Source organism: Salmo trutta, chromosome 27 (genome assembly GCF_901001165.1).
Source record: "Salmo trutta chromosome 27, fSalTru1.1, whole genome shotgun sequence".
NCBI lineage: Eukaryota > Metazoa > Chordata > Actinopteri > Salmoniformes > Salmonidae > Salmo > Salmo trutta.
The window spans coordinates 8,713,005-8,735,206 of NC_042983.1; the positions used below are offsets into that span (position 1 = coordinate 8,713,005).

The following is a 22,202-nucleotide window of genomic DNA, read 5'->3' on the forward strand; positions in this document are numbered from 1 at the left end:
GGTGAGAACAATGAGTCTCCTAGGTTTTGTATTGAAGTCAATGCACCCAGAGGAGGAAGGAAGCTAGCTGTCCTCCGGCTACGCCATGCTGCTACCCTACAGAGTGCTATTGAAGCTACTGTTGACCTTCATTGCAAAACAGTGTGTTTTAATCAATTATTTGGCGACATGAAAATATTTTGTATAGTTTGATCTAAAAATTATAACTTTTTAAATGTTTAACTATTTTAAAAAATGTAATTCACTGAGGAGGATGGTCCTCCCCTTCCTCCTCTGAGGAGCCTCCACTGCCATTGAGGCCCTAACTCCATTTATGGTATGCAGCTGTTTTGCTTTTTGCTTCTTATTTTTGTCGTTTAATTTTATACATTCTGATGTAATAATGGTTCCCCTGAACCATGAATGGTAAACTGAATCATCCACGTAATTTGTCTGTGTAGCATACTGTGACATGAATTTATACAATGTAATTTTTTGTTGTTGCTTGTAACACCCGCCCCTTTATGTATCGATTCTGTCATCCAATAAGCGAGTGTAAATGTGAGAATGGACCAATACAGAGCGTGTATCACGGAGGTGTTCCGCTTTCCCAGAAATACTTGACAGATTCTACTTCAGAGTGAGAGAATTCAAGATGGCTGCTTCAGGTAAGCCTTTATTCCAAAACCAAATATGCAATTAGTTGTTTATGAATGACTCGTTTTGCAGTGGTCTTTAATTGCCCATTATGAATAAAACAGTTGCTTATGCTAATTCGTAAATAAGCTTTTCATTACTTGATAATGTCAGACAGCAAAAGTAGCAAGCTAACGCGCTACGTTAGCTCTGGCTTTACTAGCTAGCTTGCCATCTAGCTAACTAATCCCTTTCCGCCTCATGAAAGCGCTCACTCGAACGTGAAAAAACACCTGACAGGAATTAAGAAACTATTTATAATTTAGCCTCGTCGAAGCGGTATTGTCATTTCATCAAAATAATTATAAATTAATAGTAATCTAAAGTGGTTTACTGAGACAAACATGGCTTCCAAATGTTCGAAATGTCATATTGCTAAGCAGTCAAATCCCACTATGCTAAACTAGGATACGTAACTAGTTATCTTATTTGCCAGACTTCTGCTAGCTATAGCATTTGTAGATAGCTAATTACTTTGGGCTATGATGAGCCAACAACAGATCTCTTACAATAACGTTACTGGTTAATGCCATTTCGCATACACATGAAATGTTTCCAGCTCAGAGTAAAAGTAGCAAGACATAGTGTAGCTAATGTTAGCTAGATGTCTAGGCTATGAAAAGTTGCCTATAAAGCTGGTTAGCTAGTACATTTAGTTGACGTGTCAAAATAGTAATATTTTCATATGAGAAATAACGTTTGCTCGAGTCATTGACAATTTACACCAACTCACTTATGTGGTGCAAACAACCCTATCAGTCAATGATTTTATTGTGAGCAGCTGGATTTTGGAATGTCAAAATGAGGCCTATTCTGTTTATTTACCAGTTCTGTACACACACCAGTGTGGTATCATCCTAACTAGTTGCAACATACTCTGTCGAAATAAGATCATGATTATGAGCATATTTGTTTCACTCGGTCATTGGCTTCAGATGGATTGTTGCCAATTAGTAGCACTGTTTGTCTCAGGTTCCAGGTAAGGGCTCACTCCCCCGGATCCCCAGTGCATGAAGTTCTCCTGTTGTTGAAGGATCTCAGTGCTGCCTCCCTTGCTCTTCCTGCCTGTCATTATGTCCTCAAACTCTTCCTCCTGCTCCTCCTCGGGAGAGACTAGTCCAGAGGACGTGCCCCGAGGTGGGGGCACCATCCGTGTCTTCCTCCCCAATCAACAGAGGACCGTGGTAAGACATTCAGAATAATTTCTTGGGGGCCTCACATACAAGTACATTTGAATTATTTTCAACAGTAATATTTCACGACTTTTTAATGACTAGGCCCAACCCCTACGCAGCAGACAGTTAGTGTTGTGCACCAGCTGGTGCCTAAGGCCCAGTTCCAATTTCTCATCTTGTCTCTCTAACATGAGAACCCATTAGGGTTGAGCGGTGTACCGTATATACAGTATCCCGGGGTATTTTGAAATGGCCTCTATGATTTTCGAAAACTATTTTTAAATACATTTCAATATTTGTATGTTTTAAATAATTACCTGCAGTCAACTTGTGCACTTGGTAATACACTATATATGCAAAAGAAAGAGGACACCCCTTCAAATTAGTGGATACGGCTATTTCAGCCACACCCATTGCTGACAGGTGTATAAAATCGAGCACACAGCCATGCAATCTCCAAAGAAGAACATTGGCAATAGAATGGCCTCACTGAAGAGCGCAGTGACTTTCAACGTGGCACCGTCATAGGATGCCACCTTTCCAACAAGTCAGTATGTCAAACGTCTGCCCTGCTAGATCTGCCCGGGTCAACTGTAAGACTGTTATTGTGAAGAGGAAACGTCTAGCAGCAACAACAGCTCAGCCAGGAAGTGGTGGCCACACAAGCTCACAGAATGGGACCGCCGACTGCTGAAGCGCGTTTCGCGTAAAAATCGTCTATTAGTCGAGAGCTTTTTGAAATGGGTTTCCATGGCTGACCAGCCGCACACAAGCCTAAGATCACCATGTGCAATGCCAAGCGTCGGCTGGAGTGGTGTAAAGCTCGCCACCATTGGACTCTGGAGCAGTGGAAATGCGTACTCTGGAGTGATGAATCATGCTTCACCATTTGGCAGTCTGAAGGACGAATCTGGGTTTGGCGGATGCCAGGAGAACGCTACCTGCCCAAATGCATAGTGCCAACTGTAAAGTTTGGTGGATGATGAATAATGGTCTGGGGCTGTTTTTCATGGTTTGGTCTAGGCCCCTTAGTTCCAGTGAAGTGCAATTTTAACACTACAGCATACAATTACTTTCTAGATGATTCTGTGCTTCCAACTTTGTGGCAATAGTGTGGGGAAGGCCCATTCCTGTTTCAGCATGACAAAGTGGGGTCCATACAGAAATGGTTTGTCGAGATCGGTGTGGAAGAACTTGACTGGCCTGCACAGAAACCTGACCTCAACCCAATTGAACACCCTTGGGATTAATTGAAACGCTGACTGCGAGCCAGGCCTAATCGCCCAACATCAGTGCCCGACCTCACTAATGGTCTTGTTGCTGCGGGGACTTGCTTCCATTCAGCCATCTTCCAACATATAGTGGAAAGCCTTCCCAGAAGATTGGAGGCCGTTATAGCTGCAAAGGGGGGACCAACTCCATAATAATGCTAATGGTTTTGGAATGAGCAGGTGTCCACACTTCTGGTCATGTAGTGTAGATAAAGCAGATCATGTTCATAATTTTGCCTGTTAGATTATGTTTTATTATGAAGGTTACTGGTACTAGTTTCCCAAAACAGCTGTTTGAGCCATTCACATGTTTGTTTACAAAGAAACACAAAGAGCAAAAACAGCAGCTTCTGAGGTGAGTCACTCCTGCAGCACAATTTAAGTGAGGTGATCAGGTTACACTTGTATGAAATTCACTACTATTTGAGAGATATTTCTTATCACTATTAAGTTATTTTGCTACTCTAGATAGTTATCTCCAGCTGGGTTTTGCTAATATTAGATAAGTGGCTAATGCTTGCAAGATCAAGCCTCTTTGTAACAGCAGCAGAGACAATCCCCTCCTGGATTAAGGTCCCTGCTGTCTAATATTTGTTTTGTGCGTTCTGCAAACTGCATTTTGATATACTTGCATAACTGTATGAGCTGTGTTTGTCTTAAGGCCTTTTCTCACCAACTGCGTTGCGATCTTTTCGAAAAATACAGATGCCCATTTTTATTAACTTTTTTCTCACAGCAAGTAAAATAATTTCTGTATGATATCCAAAACTAGTCTACATTTATAGGCTACATTGATTTAGCATTATCCTATCATTTAAATTGATGAAGAAACGTTTAAGGGGGAGATAGACAGCTATGAAGATGAAAGTGACAATAGAAACTCATGCACGCAAGCAGTCCATAGCCTAATGATCAGCCATTGATCAATTTTAGTGAAGCAGTGGGTGGTTATTTTGAGATTTTAATTTTAGCTCGTGATTTATCTAAATCTGTGAAACCACTTATTGATAAAGGTATATATTTTTTGCCTCTTTGGGTTGCCTGTAGCACAGGTGGTTGCAAAGATTCACTTTAGCAGGCCTATAATATATTAACTTCCAACTTACACATCTGTCTTCACTGTTCCTTTCTTGCGCAATTCACGCATCTCTGCTGGCTACTCCACTGGCCTATCTCATTCCCCCTCGATCTAGCTCTTGAACGAGTAGCCTATATATAGATAATGAACAGCAATATAGTTCAACTTATTTCTAGAAAAAGAAAAAAAACTAGTAGGCATATTCGAGGAGAGAAACGGCTATCGACCCTCTTGCTTGCTGAATGGCTATAAAATGGTGTTGTCACAATACCAGAATGTTTACTTCATTGCCAGGTTTAGCATCACAATACTCAATACCACAAAAAAATACGTATTAGCCAAAGTCGTAGAATGGCACTTGATCCAGACAGACTCCGCTATGGGCATTCACAATCATGACATTTGAACATTTTTATGCTACAGATGACAAACAATCCTTTCTATTTAGGACTTATTTTATTGGCAACTGCTAAGAGTACATTATTTTTATTGTACTGATTAACAGCATTTGCATGGAAGAAGCAATATCTTTTCTAAAAGTGTGCGCTGTCTTTTTAAGACGTTAATTGACATTTGCAGGCATAATGTGTCTATGGAATCCAGTGAAAACCAGAAGAGAGGCAAAAGAAGATGAAGTGAATGAGTTTTTGTTAGCGAGGGAGACGTAGTGAATTATTTAAGTTTTTGGTGACCGTCTGCTTTGAAATCAGCATATTCCGTTGTAAGCTAACAAGGAAAGGTAGCTTATAATTCAAGCTGGAAGCTACCTGTATCGTGTTGCACTGTAAAAGTGTTTTAGCCTGTGTGGATATTTATTTTTTTGCGAACAGTAATGAACAGTTTCAATGTTTGCATACTGTGTTGCATTACTCAAGTGTGTTAACTTCTGTGCAGCATGAGTGGGGACAGGGACCTAATGCTGCCCAGACAGCCCTAGCAATGAATAAGTGGAGCAGGTACTTTGCTCATCGCGCTAGAAAGGGGCTGCGCTGATAGACTTGATCCTCTCAATCACGTGAGACACATTTGACAATTACTGAACATATCAAAATTCTAGTACCAACTGTTTGTTTTTTTTGGGAGGGGGGGGGGGGGTTGAATTGAAAAAGTACCGACGTTTCCAGATACCATGCAACAAACACCATTATATGATGGGCTACAGCGTTGACATTGGCAAGAGCAACGTGTAGCTCTGGTGTGATGTGATCACATTAGCTAAATTGATACATTGCTGTACTGATGCATTGCAAATGTAAAAAACAGGCAGAGAAATTCAGTAAATCACACAACAAACCCACAGACCTGTCAGTGGCAGTGTCCCAGATAGCAATCTCTATTGGTCAAAAGTTTATCTTCGCATGTGAAAATACTCAAAAATCAAACATGTTCCACATAAATAATTGGCAGATTGCGGCAGTACGATATTTCTCAATTGGCAATGAACAGTGTCATAAACAAGACATATGCTGGTATATATTGAGACTTGGTGAGAAAGTGTCTTTAGTAGTAAATGTTTGCATGCACTTATCATTAACCTAGAATCCGTTATGGGGATTCATTGGTATTTGTAAGAATTTTGTTAGTATTCTGTTAAGTGAACACAGCCAGTTTACGTTTGAAAAGAATTGCTCCCCTTGTGTGCACTACCTGTAATACTGTATATCCCGGGATGGCACATTATGAAGGAATGGAAATCTGCATACCGACCAACCCTAGAACCTATTTGGGCAGAAGCCGTGAGTTGTTTTTAATCTGGATGGCCAGATGGCTAGCAACAATGACCAGAAACTGTCATGTGGGGAATTGAGTGGCTCTTGATACCATGTCTTGTTTTGACTGATTTCATGTCAATGCTAAAATTCGCTTGCTAGCTAACCAACAACTGTAACGATGTACACTACATTACCAAAAGTCTTACACGTCGAACATCTCATTTCAAAATCATGGGCATTAATATGGAGTCAGTCCCCCATTGTTGCAATAACAGGTAAGGCTTTCCACTAGATGTTGGAACATTACTTCGGGGATTTTCTTCCATTCAGCTACGAGCATTAGTGAGGTTGGACACTGATGTTGGGCGATTAGGCCTGGCTTGCAGTCGGCATTCCAATTCATCCCGAAGGTGTTCGATGGGGTTGAGGTCAGGGCTCTGTGCAGGCCAGTCAAGTTCTTTCACACCGATCTTGACAAACCATTTCTGTATGGACCTCACTTTGTCCACGGGGACATTGTCATGTTGAAACAGGAAAGTGCCTTCTCCAAACTGTTGCCATGAAGTTGGAAGCTCAGAATAGTATAGAATGTCATTGTATGCTGTAACATTAAGATTTCCCTTCACTGGAACTAAGGGGCCTAGCCCTAACCATGAAAAACAGCCACACACCATTATTCCTTTACAGTCTGCACTATGCATTTGAGCAGGTAGCGTTGTCCTGGTATCCGCCAAACCCAGATTAGTCGGACTGCCAGATGGTGAAGCGTGACTATCACTCCAGAGAACGCGTTTCCACTTCTCCAGAGTCCAATGGTGGTGAGCTTTACATCACCCCAGCCGACGCTTGGCATTGTGCATGGTGATCTTAGGCTTGTGTGTGTGGCTGCTCGGCCATGGAAACCCATTTCATAAAGCTCCCGACGAACAGTTCTTGTGCTGATATTGCTTCCGGAGGCAGTTTGGAACTTGGTAGTGTGTAGCGCTTCCCCTCTCTGCAGTCCTGTTCTGTGAGCTTGTGTGGCCTACCACTTCCCGGCTGAGCCGTTGTTGCTTCTAGAAGTTTCCTCTTTACAATAACAGTACAGCTCTAGCAGGGCAGAAATTTGACAAACTGACTTGTTGGAAAGGTGGCATTCTATGACGGTGCCACGTTGACAGTCACTGAGCTCTTCAGTAAGGCCATTCTATTGCCAATGTGTGTCTATGGAGATTGCATGGCTGTGTGCTCGATTTTATACACCTGTCAGCAAAGGATGTGGCTAAAATAGCAGAATCCACTAATTTGAAGGGGTGTCCACATACGTTTGTGTGTGTGTCTATGTATGTATGTGTATTTTAGAGACAAGTGCTCATTGTTCAAATGTATTTGTTTTCGATAAACATTGCAGACGAAATATCATTTACATGTTGTCAACAATCTAAGCCAACCCCGTCTGTTTAGACGCATAGTTGCGCACGTGTCGGTTTTGTTGCATAACAACCAACTGTCTACGTGACTTACAAAATTTCATAACTCTAAATTGTTTTTAGTGTTGTATTTTATCACGTGAAAGTAGTTATTTCTCTGATACAAGTAGCCACATTCACACCCTAGTTGTCATTGCTGAACTACCTTTCATACAACTGTATTTTGTTCAAACATCTACTATTTGTGTCTGTAGGTGAATGTTCGCCCTGGGCAGACTGTTTATGACAGTTTGGATAAAGCCCTTAAAGTAAGGGGCCTGAGCCAGGACTGTTGCGCTGTGTTTCGACTCCTAGAAGGGTAAGTATCTGTCGTAGCCCATATGGCTCTGGTCAAAAGTAGTGCGCTATATAAGGAACAGGGTGCCATTTGGGACTCAGGCATCTTGTCAGTGTCATACTTTCTGAACGGTTAACTAAACTGGCAGACTGATTTGATTCCTTTTGGGTCACTCCACCTTTAACCTGATTTTATAACACCATTTTTATGTATTTTTTTGCTCAAACAATATTTCGTAACTTTCTATGTACAACCCCAGAATACATTTTTTGCAACTTTGTCTTTCATGGCAATACAGTTTCCTGATTCAGTTTTGTTCTCCCATTTCCTTTGTCTTTTTATCTACCACCCCCTCCTGCAGTCGCAAGAGACTAACTGATTGGAACACTGACATCACCCCGCTGGTAGGAGAAGAGCTGCTGGTAGAGGTGTTGGATGATGTCCCCCTCACCATGCATAACTTTGTAAGTAGCTCTTGTAATTGTTTCACTCTGCATTTGTGTATTGTATGGCAACACCTATTTTTTCCAGTAGTGGTTACCACCACCAAGTTTAATAAATGTGCTTGTTAGAATACTGGACCTATCACTACTTTGTCACAAACCCTCGCCTCACTTTCCTTCCTAAACACTGCCCTATTGCTTCAATTGAAATGTCTGAAAAATACACAACATACTTAAAGTCATTTGTATTCCAGGTACGAAAAACCTTCTTTAAGTTGGCCTATTGTGACTTCTGTCACAAGTTTCTGTTCAACGGCTTCAGATGTCAGACATGCGGCTACAAGTTTCACCAGCATTGCAGCAGCAAAGTCCCCACTGTGTGTGTGGACATGGACACTATAACAAAACGGTGAGTCTGTCGAGGACATGGAGACGGAACAGGGATACTGTCCTAGATTGTATGAGTCAATAGCCTGGTGAGTCTCCAGTACATTGTGATAAGGTTTAAAATCCCACAATGTTCTTGATTAATTTTGTTGTGCTTTTCACAGGGTGTCCATGGGTTCTTAAGAAGTCTTGTATTCATTTATCTGATTTAGAGGTCTTAAGTCTTCATGTCTTAAATCCCATTGTCAAAGGTCTTAAAAAATGCGAAGGAGACGATTACAGTGTTTCCGTTATATTGTGCCGCTGCTTAATTGTTGCCACCACGAAAAATAAACAAAATAAATCATCAAATAATACTCTTAAGTGCAATTTCAAGATGTTCAAGAGCTATCCACATGTGCGCCTGTGTGTGTGCACGTCACGTGTGTGCCAGTGTGAGTCGGGCCAGAGCAGAGCAAGGTAGCCTATACAGTTTGATAGACAACATTAACTAAAGCTGGGTTGATAATCCCTCCTCTTACCAATGCAATTTTTTCCTATGTCGGTGATTAGGCTACACAATGTTCCTGGTGATTTTTGGGTTCTAAGACCATTTTTGGAGAACAGTAATGTGCATTAGCCTGCTTCCTGCAATGAAGGCAAATCAAATTTTATTTGTCACATGCACCGAATACAACAGATGTAGACCTTACAGTGAAATGCTTACTTACAAGCCCTTAACCAACAATGCAGTTTAAAAAATATATATAATAAATTACAAATAAAAGTAACAAATAATTAAAGAGCAGCAGTAAAATAACAATAGCGAGGCTATGTACAGGGGGGTACCGGTACAGAGTCGATGTGCGGGGGTACCGGTTAGTCGTAGTAATGGAGGTAATCTGTACATGTAGGTAGAGTTATAGCATCTGCCCTATCCCAGTTTTTCTGGTGAAGAGAGATTAATTCTGATAAGCGTGATGTAGTGCACGATAAATTAGATTTTCCGTTCAATGTGTTTCCATCGTACTTTCAACTCTAGCGATTAGTTTTGTCACAAACTGTTGTGTTAAATGTGCCTACTCTGGTCTTGGCACGTGCGCTCTAGCCAACAGCTTGCGGATAGTGTGGGTAGGCTAGTCTACATGATGAGATAATTATGGATAAGAGCGAGAATATATTTATTTGTCAAACTGCAGTCAAACATCAATCATATCACCGGAATAACACCTTTGATATTTATTGGAAAGGGGCATCAAGCTCAGCGTGCACTTTCACCACCCTGTGAAGTTTAATCTGTAGCCTAATAAATTGCATAGTTTCCCGAGTCATAGTGGGAGGACCACACACACCACATCATCACCTCACTCCTTGTTTCATGCGATATGATGGTTATTACATCAGTATTTGTGCTTACATCACAATTTGCCGCATAATACATTTTACAGATACCAAAAGATCCCACCGTGTCGAACGAACAAATTATCTGTCGGCATTTATAAATTTGTACCGAACCTACCCATTTCCATCAAACCTGTCATGATTTATTTTTATTCGGTGTGATTTTACTCGCATAAAAACTGGATGGAAACGTGGTTTATATAGTGGAAATAACACCACTTTGAAAAGAGTAGGCTATCCGGTGAATTACATCAAGTAGCCGACAGTGCATTCGGAAAGTATTCAGACCCATTAACTTTTTCCACATTTTGTTACATTACAGGCTTATTCTAAGATGGATTTAATTGTTTTTTTCCTCATCAATCTACACACAATACCCCATAATGACAAAGCAAAAACAGGTTTCTAAAATAAGCCTGTAATGTAACAAAATGTAGAAAAAGTCAAGGGGCCTGAATACTTTCCGAATGCACTGTATATAGGCCTACCAATAAAACGTTTTGTTAGGATATTTACATTTACCGTTAGATTAATTGCATGACTGAAGCAACCTTTTCATATTTAGAGTTAGCAATCTAGCTAATGTGTTTCGAGTTCCCACTTCCTCAGGTTGTAAATGATCAGGTTGTAAATTATGTAGCATAGGATATAGCCTAGGACAATATACATAAACACATGCAGGCAAATGAATCTCTAAAGAGCTGAAAATATATCTGATTATTTTGAATAGCCATCATGCATTCCCTGAGCATGTTAGCTATTTCATCTAACTTCTTTCAGGTCTTACTTGGCACTGGAAAAAGTAGGTCTAAAGCCATCCTGCTTAGCTACCTTGCCTCAAAGTATAGACATTTGATACATGATTCACTGAATGAGGTTATTTTTTTGATTTGACTTTTTGGTTGTAGGCTTATGCTCTGTTATAGAATAATACCTCCAGGAGAGCTACTGTGTGTGTAGACTTTTCTTCCAGCCCTCTATAACACACAAGATTCTACAAATCCACTGCTCAACAGGACCTTGTTATGCTGGTCCAGGTGTGATCAAAAGCCTGAATATCCAGTGGCCAAGCTCTAAAGATGGAGAGCACATATGTTTTATACAGTAACAGTGCTGTATGTTTGACTTTAAGGCATTTTTTCCCCCGCAGTTATGGTATTGAGTATCATTATACTAAGCTAGTATGGATATCGAAGCCAAATTTCTTAACCTAGAGTTTGTGATCTAGCTAATGATTAGCCCACTAGGGTAGCCTAAGCAAATGCAGATGGGCAACCCCGTGCTTCAGCCATCTATAGCCTAGCCAGTAGCCACTATGCTACTACATCTGTCAGGCTCATTGCTAAGAATTCACACCTGCCTGATAATATGAGCCATGTAGGCTATAGCCTTTGGTGAATGGGCCAGCCCTAAAAATAGTACTTTTTTGCCAACATGGGCTAATTTCTGGAGGGGAATATTAGCATGTGTGTTGCATGCAGACCTCAAAATTGGCATTAAATTGAATTCCAAGTGGCACTAAGGTCTTTTAAAAAGTCTTGAATTCAACTTCATGGAAACTGCAGATACCCTGTTTTCACAAGGTCACTCATGTCGCTTCATATTTGTTGTACTGTTAGCATTGTGTGACTGGAACAGCGCTCCTTACTCCTTGTTTACCCTCTGTGTGTGTACTGTATCTTGTTTCTAGGTGCACACCTAATCCTTGCCCAGATGAGTACCCTCAGATATCCATACTGTTGCCAGACAACTCCATATCCCAGAGCGACATAGCCTTAACCCCGGATCCTTCTGGGTAAGTGGATCTGAACCCTAGTCAAATGCATCCCAAATGGTACCCTATTCCTTATATAGTGCACTACTAGTCCCATAGGGCTCTGGTCAGTAGTAGTGCGCTATAAAGGGAATAGGGTGCCGTGTGGGATGCAAGTCCCAGTCTAGAAACCATATGGTATTGGTGCCCCTCAAATGGAGAACGGTAACTCTTCAAAAATGAACCTTAACCTGTACTGTTGTGCTCCTATGTTTTCATATAGGCACGGACTACTGTCCCCAACCTCGGCCTTCCGGTTCCCCCTGCCAGGTGGAGATGGTCAGTCCCTACAGAGGCATCGGTCCACCTCCACCCCCAACGTCCACATGGTCAGCACCGTGGGCCCTGCCGGTTTCAGCATCATAGAGGTGAGACAGTCACACCCACAATGCAGGGCCTGGTATTAAACACCAGGATTTACTATACAATGCAATTTCAGCAGTCCGTTTATTACAGAGAACAATGGAAATATGTCTTGTGCTCATTTCTCATCCCCTACAATAGCATACATCACACCTATAGCGGGCATCACTCTGAGTCTGAATGTTTAAATGATATTCGGATGTTAGTGGTTATGCTAAGTGTTTTTGTTCTCTTTTTAGGATGCGTTAAAAATACAAAACAATACAATGGGTGAGATTTTAAAATGATCAGATTTATTTATTTATTTGAGATTACTATTATTGAGATTATTTGCCCCTTGCAAGTGTTTTACAACTTGCTCATTTAGTACTGTATTGTATTATATACAGTTCCTGAACCATCACCCAAACCCTCTACCAGCCCGCCCTCCCTGGGCTCCCCTGGCAGGAGACCCCCCAAATCCCCCTCAGAGCACAAGGAGCGCAAGCCCTCCTCATCTGACGACAAAAAGAAAGTGGTAAGTAGAAATTAGATATGCCGGCGGTACTAAAATGCTTCTATGGGATGAGATTCTCATCTGGGAAGTCCCAAAAATGTAAAGGTAACGGCATCAACGGTTGTTGCAGTCTTATTTTTGGAGATGCCATCACCTTTTTTAGAAAGCGATGTCCGGGACTCTGAACCATTGATGTTTGCTGTTAATTAGTGATGGGGATGTTGTTGAAAATAGTGTTGAGTATAGGTTTGTGTTTTAGCACCGTGGCGGCTATAGAGACTCAAGTTACTACTGGGAGGTCCACTCGCGAGAAGTCAACATCCAGAAAAGGATAGGTGCAGGCTCCTTCGGGACTGTCTTCAAGGGCAAGTGGCATGGAGACGTGGCCATCAAGATCCTCAAAGTGACAGAGCCAACACCTGAGCAGTTGCAAGCCTTTAAAAATGAAATGCAAGTGCTACGGTGAGTAGCTGCCCTCTTCTTGTTACAGTTACATTGACAAATTAATGAATGCATTTTTTTATCAGGTCCTGGTATACCGGTATGTACATTACTCAATGACGGTGCTGTACCGGAATGTACATTATTCAAACGTTATAGATCGAACACGGTGAATTGAGGAAACATGCCGTTTTAGGTGTGATATTGAGTTATGCAGTGTGTGTTGTGACTAATGTTGCTCCCTGGTGGGTTCCCTCCCCTCCCCTGCAGAAAGACACGCCACGTCAACATTCTGCTGTTCATGGGCTTCATGACTAAGCCTAACTTTGCCATCATCACACAGTGGTGTGAGGGCAGCAGCCTGTACCGCCATCTGCACGTCTCTGAGACCAAGTTTGAGACCATGCGTCGCATCGACGTGGCCAGGCAGACAGCACAGGGCATGGAGTAAGGCTGCAGCTCTTTGCACACCGTTATTAAAGGGGAAATCTGGAATTTGTACATCTATTTTTGAACTTTTAAATTCTTGATTTGTAGCAATGGATTCTTGAATATAACTTATAAATGCCTCATGAGCTGGGCTCAACTGTCTTATTTCATCACAACACGTGTTGCTTTTTAGTCGCACCTGAAAAGTAAGATCTGTAGTTTGACTGCTTTGGTATATTCAATTTTCAATAACATTAGTATTTTTCTATTTTTTTCCCCAGTTATCTTCATGCCAAGAATATAATTCATAGAGACCTGAAATCAAACAGTATCCTTTCTTGAGCTGGGCTTTTCTCTCTGAAGGTTAATACCATTATATGGCTAAGAAGGCCCTGATCCTAGATCAGCAGTCATACTCTTACGACGCTTTATGAATATTGTCAGTGGTGAGGATCTGTCAGAGCTTCCTTTACCTAGTGTAGGCCTTTGTGGTGGACCAGAAACTTAGTTGGCAGCCAATAACGAATAACAACAGAAGTATTTTTAAACACCCCTTTTTTTATTTATTTTTTAGTTCAGAGCTGTGCTCACCACTAATATTCATGTTTTAATAGTGTGTCACTGTGTGGCAGTTGTGAAATCTATGCATCATGATTTTAGTGTTTTTTATGTTGCTTGGTGTGAGCCTGTTTGGCTTCGAACTGTGTCACAGCATCCCTTCTTCCTCTTTAATGGCTAAGTAGAATGTGTTGCATCAGGCTTTCTAGCAGATCCATGGAGATGTATTAGAACAAATTGATCTAACTCTCGTATTTGTCACACTTCAACATAAAATGGATCAAATGTTTGTCAGCCCCATCAGAGAAAGATATTTTGTCCAAGTCTAGATCACCTTTGTAGAATGTTATCAATTTCACGTCTATTTAGATGTGTGATTGATTGGCTTTTCCAAATGTATACACCTACCAACCTACTTGCTGGCATGTTCCTGAGCTCTGTTGTCAGACATCTTCCTCCATGAGGGCTGGACTGTGAAGATCGGGGACTTTGGGCTGGCAACGGTGAAGTCTCGTTGGAGTGGCTCTGAGCAGGTAGAACAGCCCAGCGGCTCCATTCTGTGGATGGTAAGTTACTGGCACTCCTGGGTCGTATTCATTACAGCACACTGTAGCAAACCATTTTGCAATGGGAAACGTTTTGCAGCAAATTCAGGTAGTCCCTACCTGTTTCGGTCCATTGTCTTACATTTGGTGTCTAGGGAGTACAACCTAGATATCACTGTCTGGTATTGCGTGTAGCGTCATTTCACATCAACTGTCAATCTACATTTAGCCATGTGATTTTTAATGTCTTGTGAGTGTTCTAGACTTTCAAGGGGTAGCATTTCTCTTGTGTGATTTATATTATTTTGGTATAAAGACAACAGTTGTAACATCAGCAAGAAAAGGGACATTTTCTAAAAGAAAATATCTGCTTGCGTCAGCTGTCCAATGATGTGTGTTTCCGTTGTAGGCTCCTGAGGTGATCCGGATGCAGGACGCCAACCCTTACACGTTCCAGTCAGACGTGTATGGCTATGGGGTGGTGCTGTTTGAGCTGATGTCGGGGACTCTGCCTTATTCCCAGATTAACAACCGAGACCAGGTGAGATAATGTTTTTTTTACAAGTTGCAACTTCAAGCACTCATACTTACAATGAAATGGTTAAATATGTAAGTATTACAAGTTTACAAACCACCATAAATATAACACTTGATGGCTGAGAGGAGGATAGGAACTGTTTGACTACCGTTCAAAAGTTTTTAAAATAACATCAAATTGATCAGAAATACAGTGTAGACATTGTTAATGTTGTAAATGACTATTGTAGCTGGAAACGGCTGTTTTTGAATGGAATATCTACATTTATCAGCAACCATCACTCCTGTGTTCCAATGGCACGTTGTGTTAGCTGATCCAAGTTTTATCATTTTAAAAGGCAAATTCTTTCATTAGAAAACACTTTTGCAATTATGTTAGCACAGCTGAAAACTGTTGTGCCGATTTTAAAAGAAGCAATACAACTGTCCTCCTTTAGACTAGTTGAGTATCTGGAGCATCAGCATTTCTGGGTTCGATTACAGGTTCAAAATGGCCAGAAACAAAGAACTTTCTTCTGAAACTTGTCAGTCTATTCTTGTTCTGAGAAATAAAGGCTATTCTATGTGAGAAATTGCCAAGAAACTGAAGATCTGGTACAACGCTGTGTACTACTCCCTTCACAGAACAGCGCAAACTGGCTCTAACCAGAATAGAAAGGAGTGGGAGGCCCCGGTGCACAACTGAGCAAGAGGACAAGTACATTACAGTATCTAGTTTGAGAAACAGGTGCCTCACAAGTTCTCCACTGGCAGCTTCATGAAATAGTACCCGCAAAACACCAGTCTCAATGTCAACAGTGAAGAAGCGACCCCGGGATGCTGGCATTCTAGGCAGAGTTCCTCTGTCCAGTGTCTGTGTTCTTTTGCCCATCTTTTGCCCATCTTCTTTTTATTGGCCAGTCTGAGATGTGGCTTTTTCTTTGCATCTCTGCCTAGAAGGCCAGCATCTTTGTTTCTGGTCATTTTGAGCCTGTAATCGAACCCACAAATACTGATGCTCCAGATACTCAACTAGTCTAAAGGCCAGTTTTATTGCTTCTTTAATCAGAACTATAGTTTTCAGCTGTGCTAACATAATTGCAAAAGGGTTTTCTAATGATCAATTAGCTTTTAAAATGATAAACTTGGATTAACGAACACAGGAGTGATGGTTGCTGATAATGGGCCTCTGTACGCCTATGTAGATATTCCATTCAAAATCAGCTTTTTCCAGCTACAATAGTCCTTTACAACATTAACCATGTCTACACTGTATTTCAGATCAATTTGATGTTATTTTAATGGACAAAACATGTGCTTTTCTTTCAAAAACAAGGTCATTTCTTTGTGACGTCAAACTTTTGAACGGTAGTGTATCTGAAGGGTGCAGCTAACATGCATGCCATGTAAGATAGTTCACATTAAAACCTCTCATGCATAAAAAACACGATACTGCTGTACTGTATATCGTGTTTACCAACCCGTCTTTCCTCTCAGATACTCTTTATGGTTGGGCGCGGCTACTTGTCTCCAGACCTCAGTTTGCTGTCCAGTAGCTCACCCAAGTCCATGAAGAGGCTCATCATTGACTGCCTAAAGTTCAAACGTGATGAGAGGCCCCTCTTTCCACAGGTGAGAGAGAGCAATGCTAAAGCATTTGTGTGCTTCGTTTATCATAGTCAGCAACGAGGGTCTTTTACTTATTCCTCTCATTATTTACTGTTCTCTTATTGTCTTATTTTATGCGTGTCGGCATCCTTGGTTTTTGCTGTTTATGAGCAGGAGTACATTTCCCACTTATACAATGTTTGTTTTGTTTCGCCCCAGATCATGTTAGGCATTGAGCAGGTCCAGGACCTGTTGCCAAAAATCGAGCGGAGTGCCTCGGAGCCCTCCCTCCACCGGGCTGTCCATGCGGAGGAACTGAACCCACTCCTGTTCCACACCACTCGGCTGATGCCCCTGTGAGCTCTGCCAAGCCAGGCCCAGGAGTTGTCTGTCCTTCTGTCTGAGGGAAGAGACCATCACCACTGACGCCAACGCTGGCTGCATTACTCCCATGAGAGCGAGTCCACAGACAGCTGCCCATCCAAACACCCCCAGGGCTGTGTCCCAAATGACACTCTCTTCCCTCCATAGTGCACTACTTTTGACCCGAGCTCTATGGGCCCCAGTCAAGGTAATGCAGTATAAGGTGAATCGGCTGCTGTTTGGGACGCAACCCAGCATTCCGCTTCCTCTGGCACTGGTTGGGGCTCCTACAGACAACACCACCATCACCAAATGTAACCCCTCCTCACGCCGACACTCCACAGCACATCACAACCCCCTGAGCCCTCACTCTCCCTACTACACATCAGAACCACACAGCTCCCCTCCCTCTGCTCACAGGCCTAGACACACTGGAACACATGCTGGCCTGGCCAGGTCAGAACCCCTACATTCCTATACTGTCACTCTACTGGCCAGGCCATGTCAGAACCCTTACATTCCTATACTGTCACTCTACTGGCCAGGCCATGTCAGAACCCCTACATTCCTATACTGTCACTCTACTGGCCAGGCCATGTCAGAACCCTTACATTCCTATACTGTCACTCTACTGGCCTGGCCAGGTCAGAACCCCTACATTCCTATACTGTCACTCTACTGGCCAGGCCATGTCAGAACCCTTACATTCCTATACTGTCACTCTACTGGCCTGGCCAGGTCAGAACCCCTACATTCCTATACTGTCACTCTACTGGCCAGGCCATGTCAGAACCCCTACATTCCTATACTGTCACTCTACTGGCCTGGCCATGTCAGAACCCTTACATTCCTATACTGTCACTCTACTGGCCAGGCCAGGTCAGAACCCCTACATTCCTATACTGTCACTCTACTGGCCAGGCCATGTCAGAACCCTTACATTCCTATACTGTCACTCTACTGGCCAGGCCATGTCAGAACCCTTACATTCTTATACTGTCACTCTACTGGCCAGGCCATGTCAGAACCCTTACATCCCTATACTGTCACTCTACTGGCCTGGCCATGTCAGAACCCCTACATTCCTATACTGTCACTCTACTGGCCAGGCCATGTCAGAACCCCTACATTCCTATACTGTCACTCTACTGGCCAGGCCATGTCAGAACCCCTACATTCCTATACTGTCACTCTACTGGCCTGGCCATGTCAGAACCCTTACATTCCTATACTGTCACTCTACTGGCCAGGCCAGGTCAGAACCCTTACATTCCTATACTGTCACTCTACTGGCCAGGCCATGTCAGAACCCCTACATTCCTATACTGTCACTCTACTGGCCAGGCCATGTCAGAACCCCTACATTCCTATACTGTCACTCTACTGGCCTGGCCATGTCAGAACCCCTACATTCCTATACTGTCACTCTACTGGCCAGGCCATGTCAGAACCCCTACATTCCTATACTGTCACTCTACTGGCCTGGCCAGGTCAGAAACGCTACATTCCTTTACTGGCCTGGCTATGGATTCCTCAAGGCTGCTTTTAAGTGGGACGCCAGACTTTGTAGTCGTATCATAATGACGTCAGCGTTTTGCGTTTTTGAGTGCAAGCGATGAAAGAGAAATGCTTACAGAACAACAATGGCATGCACAGAAGATGACTTTCACTTGGTTGTTGTGACCATATTTTAAGTTATTGGTCCTTTTGGTCCCATAATGGTTTTGGTAAATCATAGCGTCGTCGTGCAGCCTTAGGATATGACCATGAATAAGCTGCTATACAACATGGATTTGAAATGCCACTGTCGAAGACGAGCAGTTTGGGACTCAAGTTAACTGCGGCATGAAATGTGTACGGCACCATTTTAATAGACACAGCCGGGTCGTATTTATTAGTGCACACCAAAGCAAAACTTTTTGCAACGGAAATACGAAAACAAGAGCTTCTTATTGGACATGGTTAGGTAGTCCCTCCCTGTTTCAGTCCATTTTCTTTCATTTGGTGCCTAGTTAATATGACCCAGACCTGTATAAACCTTTGCATTTGTTTCCAGTGAATACATAGGCTAGTTTAGCCCAGAGGCCTTCTGTATGGCCTGAAACCTGTAGTCTTAACAAGTAAAGAGTATTCTCAATGCTTTACATGCTTAAAGTCAGCTTGACTCTACATTGCACCATGGACAAGCACATGTGCTAGCAAATCTCGTTAAAACAAGCTGCCTTACTTATATGTAATTGCTTTTTGCTCATTGTGACACATGAAGCTTACTCATTATCAATCACGTGACACCGAGTTTATCTGAATCCTGCTTTCAATATAACTTTTATGGGGGTATAATAACTTGAAAATGTCAATGTTTGGAACCTTGTTTGTTTTCTTAATTCCTGATTGCAGTAGCTTTTACACTTTGACTGGCCTTTAGGAAATGGTAGCCTTTAACTTAAATGAATGACTTCTCCTCTTCCTACTTCCTATTGCTGTTGATTGCGGGTTGCTACTTCAATTGAGTGTTGTACCTAGTGAAAGATGGTTGGTTGCTTGCTTGGTATTAACAGTGATTAGCCTATTGCCCTCAGACTCAACTCTGGACCTTGAAGCCAGTTCCACTGGGTTTTGTTCCATTGTTCCCCTCTAATCAGGGACTGATTTTAGACCTGGGACACCAGGTGGGTGTAATTAAGGTAGAACAGAGAACCAGCAGGCTCCAGACGTCGTAGGGGAAGAGTTGAATACCCCGGCCTATTGGTTTCCTCATTTCAGTGAAAGTGCATTGATGGTTGTTTTGAGTGAGGCTTTCTCAATTGATGCTAAGTAGATTGCTCCATGGTGCAACTGGGATGGGATGACTGTTATTTTTGCTGCGTACTGGTTACAACGAGGGGCCGATTTGAATCATCAATGGTAACTTGTTCTTATTTTTGTCATGCTTAATTTGAACTAAACCTAACTGTGATTTTAACCCATAAGGGGTCTATTGTTTTTGGTCTTATATATGCTGGAAATGGCTTGGACAGTAGAGGGCGTGATTTCGTAATACTGTATTTGACATGATCAATTTAAACTAGTACAGAGTCTATTGTGGGGTGATGGTTACTGAACAAACAATAACTGACAGTTTTTTTTTTAATATATAAAAAGCAGATGATATGCAGGTTTTTAGCCTAGATGTTTAAATGTTTTAAAGAGGGGCTGGGTACCCTATTGTTATTTACTCATTCCAATTATGTTGGGTTGTGTGAATAGGTTTGACTTGGAGATTTTGGTAGACAAGGGTTGGGAAAGACTACATTTCTCATCTTATTTATTGATGTTATTGTCATTGCAGATAGCGGTGTGATACATCTGCTGTCATGGACCTTTTTGGTGGATTAAATGTTTACTGAGTGATAAGAGCTCACTCTGCAGCATTTAAATCATGGATGGTTTGGGTTCTCTAACCTAACGGAATGTACTTTCAAGACGTGGTACTGTCTCAAACTACTCTAATTGAGCTTCAGATTTCTGATACTCTGTGTCATGCTAGTGCATTTAATTAGCTTTTGACTGCATCACATTTTCCTCTGCAACTCTAACTGCACCCATGGCCGTAGTGAGCACTGCATTATTTACTGGGGTGGAATGTGGTATACAACCCACTGAGGTGTGGTATACACCCCACTGAGGTGGTGTATATACCCGCCCTACTGCGGATACAGTATCCTCCTGAGACTTGGGCTACATTGTCGTTACCCTCCTCTGGTCAGACCCAGGAAATATGGAATGTCATTGAAGTGGCATTTATACTGCTATTAATGCAATATGCAGCAAAAGAAAGAAAAGGGCATGGAAGATCTGTTTTTGAAGACATTGCACATCAAACATTCATTTGTCCCAGGTGTAGGTCATACACAAATAATTGAATAGGCCAAAGGCTTTAGAATGAAACATATCTTTCCAAATGAAATCCCTTTTATAGACCTGAGTTTCTGTTAAAGTATCCAGTGCATTTAGAGGTGTCCATGACGCAGGAATAGTCTAGCATCTTATGTTTGGCGGCATTGCTTTATCATAACGGCAGTCGGTTTCTGCTGAATTGATAGTGAGTACGTTTGTTACTCAGAGGGACTCTGGTTTCTTTAACGACCTCCCCATTAAATAAGGAAGATATGTCACTTAGAGAAGATATCTCAACACTTCAGTTTAGTCAAATGCATCTCCCTCTCTCTTCCAAAGAGGATGTTGCTTCTTCTGTTGTGTTCAGAGAGGAGGACAAAAGTGCCACAGTTACTGAAATTTTGTACAAGCTAAATATAAAGAAATTGACCTCCCCCTGAAATCGACTGCGCTAAAGGCATGACATCACATTGAAGATAGCAGTTGCTGTGCTTCAGACACCGGGTTTACAGGGGCAGCGTTGGGGGAAACAAACCGGACTCATTTAACAGCTGTCATATTTCAGAGCAGTAAAGAGAATGAATGATCTGTGTCGGAGTAGTTTTGCATATCTTTAGGTGAATTGCAATAATTGTGTGTATAGTTTCTGAGGTATCAGGGGTGTTCAGTTTGCAATAAATGGTATATTCTGCTGTGTACAGTTACATTTTTTTTTTTTTTATGACAAAATTGTACTTGTTTCTATTTTTTGTGATGGTTTCAAAAAAGAACAATTATTTTAAAATGTAAAGGAAATCTTAGTATTTTTTTAGTTTTTGTCTTAAAATATTGAGGATGCAGGATTTTATTCTTTAAATAAAACTGTGGAATGCTTAAATGTGTTTTTATTCTTAAGTATATTTGTAAATGTACCTGCAAGGTGTTGCTTTTGATTCCACTTCATATCTCAATCTGAAGTGAAATATATCTTGCCCGAGGCTTGAGAAAACATTAAGGTGGTGTGAAAAACTGCAAATCTACATAGAAAGGGACCTGAATGTAGATGTTAGAAATGCAAAACAGAAAGGATTCTTGTAAACTCCCACAACAAACAACCCAGTCCAAACAAGATGGTGTTTTCACACCTTCACACAGGAGTTTTAACCAAGTTTTCTCACAGAAAGGAGGGTCCTTTTACTGACTGCTTCGTTGTTATATTAGTGAAGTGAAACCATCAGTTAGGCTAAAAGAAGAAGTGGTTAAATTCAGTTTCACCATGCAGGTTGAAAGTAACAGGAAACCATGTGACATTGACAAGCAGCTGTGATACTGTGTAGTTAGATGGTAA

The 22,202-nt window shown here is 41.8% G+C and overlaps 2 protein-coding genes across 3 annotated transcripts; both read left to right on the forward strand.

Annotated features, from left to right (window-relative positions):
* Nucleotides 1-590: 590 nt before the first annotated feature.
* araf (A-Raf proto-oncogene, serine/threonine kinase) lies at nt 591-21,748 on the forward strand. 2 transcript variants are annotated; one of them, XR_003869894.1, is made up of 17 exons: nt 591-647; nt 1,648-1,859; nt 7,575-7,678; nt 8,019-8,121; nt 8,355-8,509; nt 11,558-11,662; nt 11,904-12,048; nt 12,283-12,313; nt 12,433-12,560; nt 12,799-13,001; nt 13,251-13,427; nt 13,691-13,737; nt 14,415-14,533; nt 14,922-15,053; nt 16,526-16,660; nt 16,856-17,455; nt 17,644-21,748. XR_003869894.1 is itself a non-coding variant. In XM_029716545.1 (16 exons), exons 2-16 carry the CDS (start codon nt 1,749-1,751, stop codon nt 16,994-16,996), a joined length of 1,836 nt encoding a protein of 611 aa, XP_029572405.1. In that variant the 5' UTR covers nt 591-647; nt 1,648-1,748; the 3' UTR covers nt 16,997-21,748. The 2 variants fall into 2 exon arrangements, 1 of the variants encoding a protein (XP_029572405.1); XM_029716545.1 differs by having other exon boundaries at nt 16,856-21,748.
* LOC115164257 (uncharacterized) lies at nt 17,011-21,748 on the forward strand. Its single transcript, XM_029716546.1, has 2 exons — nt 17,011-17,469; nt 17,564-21,748. Exons 1-2 carry the CDS (start codon nt 17,088-17,090, stop codon nt 18,616-18,618), a joined length of 1,437 nt encoding a protein of 478 aa, XP_029572406.1. The 5' UTR covers nt 17,011-17,087; the 3' UTR covers nt 18,619-21,748.
* Nucleotides 21,749-22,202: the final 454 nt, after the last annotated feature.